Consider the following 5,720-nt stretch of genomic DNA (forward strand, 5'->3'; position numbering starts at 1 on the left):
CTCGGAGCCCCCCCGGCGAGGCAGGGCGCCCGCCCGGCCCCCACCCGCTCCCGCCCGGCCCCGAGCCCATCGTGAGGCGGCGGCCGGCGCCGCTGCCTAAAATGGCGGCTGCGGCCCGTGAGGGCGGGGGCCTGACCCCGCCGCCCCCAGCTCCCCGCCGGGGCCGCGGCCACGGGCGCAGCCTGGAGCCGGCGGCCGGGGCGCCCCGTCGGAGGCTCAGCGGGGCGCCCGCGGCCGGGATCGGTCCCGAGATGGGTCCCGGCGGGGCCGGCAGCGCCGCGGGGCGGGGTAGGGGCTGCCCGGCGGCGGCGCGGGGCTCGGCGGCCATCGGTGTGGGGCTCGCACGGCCCCGCCCGGCTGCGGCGCGCTGAGCCGGCTGTAACGACCGGGGAAAGTTGCGGCGGGAGGAAGGTGGCGGCTTTGTTTGCTTCGCCTTGAGGGAGAGGGACGAAAAAAAAAAAAAAAAGGACAAGAAGAGGAGCATCGGCACCGCCAGCAGCCCCGTCAGCACCGCCAGCAGCCCCGCGGCCCCGTGCAGAGCCGGGCAGTGCCGCAGGGCAGGCGGTAGCGGAGCTCGGCAGCCGGCCCCGGTGCGCGGGTCCCAACTCCAAGCGCAAGCCGCCTCCCCCCGCGATCCGCGCTCCGCACAGCTCCGTCCTTTCCTCGCCGGCGGCTGCCGGGGCTCCCGAGCAGCTCCCGCCGGGGGCCGGGGGGTCCCAGCGCCGCCGAGCCCCCCGGAGAGGGCAGCGGCCGCTGCGGAGCGGCTCCAGCGTCGCACCTGGAAGCGAAGCGGCGCAGCCCTTGTCCGCCCCGCTCCCCGCCCGGCCGGGGCCAAAGCCGGGGGCAAGGCACGGCGCTCAGCGCTCCCGCCTCGCTGCCCCTCCCCGAGGGCTCGCTCGGCTCCTCGCGGGGAGCCGGGGCCGCGAAGCCCCCTCGGGGTGTGCCGCAGCCTGGGCGCGGGGCTGCCCCCGAGCCCCGCCGAGCCCCGCCGAGCCCCTTCGCTTCACGCCAAAGTTTAGATACAACCGCAATCCGGGTCAGCACCGTTTAATAAAAGTAGTCATCTCTTTGAGTACTGCAAAATTATAGCATTTACATCTTGAAAAGGCTGTAAACAAAATAATACGAGCGAATAAATAATACGAGCATCGAAGTATACATCGTAAGATAGTTTTAGACGGCCGTATAAAATGCGATCCGGTCTATAGAATATCGTACAGGTAAATGCTGCCGGGGGCCGGGCGGCAGAGCCTGCGGGGAGCCGCCGGCCCTGCCCGGGGGCTGCGCGCTTCTCCCGCCCCGCTGCCTGCGCCGCGCCGCCCCCCGCCTGCCTGCAGTGAGGAACCTCGTTTCTGGTTAAGAAAAATAAAAGTCCCATTGAAACTTTATTGAATTAAAGCAAAAATTAATTTTCGATATTCACACATATATTACAGAGTAATAGTAAAAGTTCAATATACTTCCTGGCATTTAGTTGGGCCACGTTTTACAAGAGCAAAACAAGCATCAAAACATTTAGCAGCCTTAAATTTCACAATCACTCAGAATTACATAGAAATATTGAAATACTCTAGTCAGCCTTAGCTGTGAATAGTTCTTCGTGTATAAATTTTTCCTTTAGCCAGCCAGTACACAGCAAGAATTGCATTTTTCCTTCCATCATGGCATCCACGTATTCAAAAATACTTTGCTTTTTTAAAAGTTAAACTCAGAGAAAGAGTCAAGATTAACATGTTTTAAAAACAAAACTACAAAATATGCTGTAAAGGACAATGAAAATATCTAAAGTCTACTTGTGTGAGGAGGCAGAAACCATGGGGGAACGATGGCAGATTACACCAGTGACACAGAGATGGGAACTAATTTTGTGGGAGGAGAGAGAGGAATATAAATGGGGGTTTGATCAATTATAGTGTCTCCCGCCTGTTGGCTGCAACACAACAAAAATAAGTAGTAATTCTTCAAAGCAGATGTACACAAACCTAAGCAGGATTTAGCTTCTTTAATATTTGAATGTAAAAAGTCTGCTGTCCACGGCTCTTTAAACCCAGCTACGACTTGGGAATTTGTAAGAGATTCTCTGACTTGCGGTTCTCCCTTTGCTCGGTTGAGAAGTGCTTTAAAGCGGGAACACTAGAAATCCAGAGAACGTCGAATACTTCCAGCCTCCCATCAAGTTGCCTCTCTCCAGTTTTAGATAAGCTCTGTCTCCTTTCTCCATCTGAATCAGGACTCCATTGCTAGCAGCTTCTCGGGTCACATCTTGGTCCCCTGCAAAGGCAGAAATCACTGGCCACCCATTTAGCATCAAACTCACCTAAAGAGCAAGATAAAACAAAGCCCTCTGTCAATTAAAGTCAGACAATGACACCGCCGGGGCTCGCCTAGCAGGTAAAATGCTTAGTTAGGAAAGGGCCTCTTTTGACAGCTGAAACTCCATCCCCATAAAAATGAAATATCAATCCGAACCCAGCTAAGGTATGTACTCTAAAGGAATAAGGCTTTCACCGCTGTTTCAGACCCACATCAAAACACCTGGTGCATATAAAACAGGACATTGATCCTATTTTGAAGGATTTCAATAGGGTGCCTGTATGTTTTCAGGCTATGAAAAGAGCTCATACTTATTGAAAGATGGCTTTATGCGAAACCTCAGAGACGTGAGGTGCAGAGCCACAGCCGCCAGAGTCAGCGCGTTTGAAGTGTATTCAGGAGGTAGTTTTCCTTTGTTAGGCAGCAAAGACAATATGCCACAACAGTCAATAAGCTCTGCTCAGCTCACTCTAATGATCTCAGGGCCGCGTACCCCACATTAATAATACACTACCTGCCCGATCTGGATGCGTGAAGCCGCTTACACCAGCACGGTGCTGCAGCTCCGCGTTCACCTTTTCAACGTGCATCGCTACACAGGCAGATTTCCTGCCTAGGTTATGCTACCTGGCTTCACGCCGATAGTTTCCTATCCCTACCTAGAGGCGCATACGCATCGAACCCCACACAAAAGGCGCGTATGCGTACAGGTATCTGCACACGCCGAGCTACATTCGCCATGGGATCCGTGCCACAGGCGCCTCCCCGCACCCCAAGCCCCCGTGAGACCTCCCGGGAGCAGTGCGGGGCCGGGGCCGGGGCCGGGCAGCGCTTCCCCGGGCTCTGCCCAGGGGTGTGCCTGGCGCTGGGGACAGCGCGGGGCCCGTCCTGGCCAGGAGGATGCCACCAGCTCGGGCACGGTGCTACCTCGGGAGGGCTGCCACCACCTCGGGAGGGCTGCCACCACCTCGGGAGGGCTGCCACCACCTCGGGAGGGCTGCCACCACCTCGGGAGGGCTGCCACCACCTCGGGAGGGCTGCCACCACCTCGGGAGGGCTGCCACCTCCGGCCCGGGCCACCCCACGCCGGCAGGGGCTGCGCAGAGGCCGGGGGGTGCCCGCGGCCCCTTGCCGCCGCCGGGGGTCTGCGCGGGGAGCCCGCTGATGCCCGGGGGCCGGTCCCGTCCCCGCCGCCGCCCCGGGCCGCTCCCTCCCCCGCGCCCGCCGGTCCCGCGGAGCGGAGCGGGGCTGACCTGGATGGTTTGCCTGTTGTAGACTTTCACCACGTGAAAATTAAAACTGTAAATCCCTTTCCTGGGCGCTATGAAAGTGCTCCTCTCCGAGTCGAAGTTGCTGCCGATGTTCACTAGTACCTGCGAGGGAAGGGCACCGTCAGCGCCGCCGTCGAGCCCCGCGGCCGCCCCCGGCGGTCCCCCCGGCTCCTCGCCCCCCCCCCCCCCCTCGGCCGCCCCACCTGGTCGAAGTAGATGATCATGGTGCGGTTGCTCATCTCGGAGGGCTCGTGGTTGGTGCTGCGGATGGCGGAGAAGGCGACCTTGGCGCTGCCGGAGCGCACGGAGATGCCGAGCGCCGTGCCGGTGGGGTCGGACGTGGGGTTGGAGTCGCACACCACGAGGCACTTCCCCTCCAGCACGATGGGCTCCGTCTCGTTCTGCCCGCACGCCGGCCACGCCGCGCCCAGCAGCAGCAGCAGCCCCAGCGCCGGCCCCAGCCCCGGGCCCCGCATGGCGCCGCGCTCCCTTCCCCGCTCCGCGCCGCTCCGCTCCGCTCGCCCCCTGCCCCGCCGCGCTCACAGCGGGGCCGCCCGCGCCCCGCCGGCGGGGAAGCGGCCGCGGGGAGGCACGGCGCGCATAGCAGCGGAGCGGAGCGGGGCCGCGCCGAGCCCAGCCGAGCCCAGCCGAGCCCGGGGAGGCGGCGGCGGCGCTGGCGGCGAGCACAAAGCCGTGCGGGGCGCGGCCCCGCCTCCGCACCGGCCCCGCGCTGCCGTCAGCGCCCCCGCGCCCGCCCCCGCCGCGCCCGGGCCCAACCGGCGCCCGCCGCCCGCCGCCGCCGCCAATGGCCGCGCGGTCCGCCCGGCCCGCCCGGCCCGCCCGCCGCCCGCCGGGGCTCGGCTCGGCAGCAGGTGCCCGGAGCGCGCCGCAGCACCGCGCAGGTAGGAGCCGGGGCGGCCGGGGAGGGCCGGGAGGGCGGCGGACGGGCCCCCCGCTGGGCGCAGGGTGGCCCCGGTGCCGGGGGGGGACGGGACCCCGCCGCCGCCGCCGCCGCCGCCGCTCTCACGGTGCGGGGCTCCGCGTCCTGCCCCCCCCCAGCGCCTCCGCCTCGGCCGGGCGCGGTGGGCGCCGCCCCGGGGCAAAATCCCCGCCTGGGGCTGCGGGAGGAGCGGCGGAGCCCCGCGGGCGGCACGGGAGCTGCGGCGGCCGCGGTGAGACCGGGGGTCGGGGCTGAACGGCTGAGCTGGGCTTGGCAGCGACCCCTCTGGGAAGTTGAACGCCGTTCGAAACCGGGCTCCGAGTGCGAAGCAGAACGAACTTTGATAAAGCTTTGGTTGAAGTTTTTGGTTCGGTTTGGAGTTTGTTTTAGCGGCTGCTCCCATCGCCTTTATTTGTGCCACCCAAACCCTCCCAGCCACGGTTTCTGCCCCGCTTCGCTGAGCGCGCACCAGGAAAGTCGCTCAGCGCAAGTGGGAAGCGCCGCAGGTCCGGCGGGCTGGCGCTGTAGGGCAGGGGGGAAAGGCGTGTGGGGCAAGGGAAATGGCCAGGAAGGTGGTGGGGAGCTAACGGCAGAGAGGCAGAAACCCTCCTGGGAAGCAGCAAAGGGCGCCCAGTGGGGCGGGGGGGTGTAGGAGGGTGCGGTGCCCCCCGCAAGGTGCCGGGCTGGGGCCGGGAGGTGCCAGCGCTGCCTGGCCTAACCGAGGGCCGAAGTCTGAATCAACAAGTGCAGTTCAATGAAGCTGTTATTTCTGAGCGTTTCTAAGAGGCACTGATGAGGCTAAACAAAATCAAAAGTGGCTTGGTGTGTTTGTGGGGACCCCTCTGGGGGGGAGGCAAGGTGGGCTTTTATTCTCCAGCCATCCCGCCAGCTCCCCAGGCTCTGAAGGATGGAGATAACACAAAGAACAAGAACTGAGGGACCTGGAAAAACAAACGAATCTGTCCCTTTTACCAGAAGCCCTCTCCTGCAAAGAGGAGGTGGGCAGGCAGGGAAGGAGGGGATGTGGAGGGCCCCAGGCGAGACCCCGCCGTTCCCACAGACTATCAGTCTTGCACACTTGACTAGTGCTGCAGCACCCAGCTTCGGCAGTTCGGCTCTAATAAAGTAACGCCAGCCATGCAAATTAGACATTACTTCATTTTCATTAAATGTCACACGCTGCGCTAGGCAGTTAT

General features: G+C 63.2%; 1 protein-coding gene across 1 annotated transcript; it reads right to left on the reverse strand.

Moving 5' to 3' along the window:
* Positions 1-1,020: 1,020 nt before the first annotated feature.
* Positions 1,021-4,258, reverse strand: CBLN1 (cerebellin 1 precursor). The gene is made up of 3 exons (XM_082770165.1): positions 3,788-4,258; positions 3,567-3,686; positions 1,021-2,317 (listed from the first exon to the last, which is right to left on the reverse strand). Exons 1-3 carry the CDS (start codon positions 4,058-4,060, stop codon positions 2,120-2,122), a joined length of 591 nt encoding a protein of 196 aa, XP_082626291.1. The 5' UTR covers positions 4,061-4,258; the 3' UTR covers positions 1,021-2,119.
* Positions 4,259-5,720: the final 1,462 nt, after the last annotated feature.

The sequence above is a fragment of the Aythya marila genome (genome assembly GCF_965140915.1).
Source record: "Aythya marila genome assembly, chromosome: 12".
Lineage (NCBI taxonomy): Eukaryota > Metazoa > Chordata > Aves > Anseriformes > Anatidae > Aythya > Aythya marila.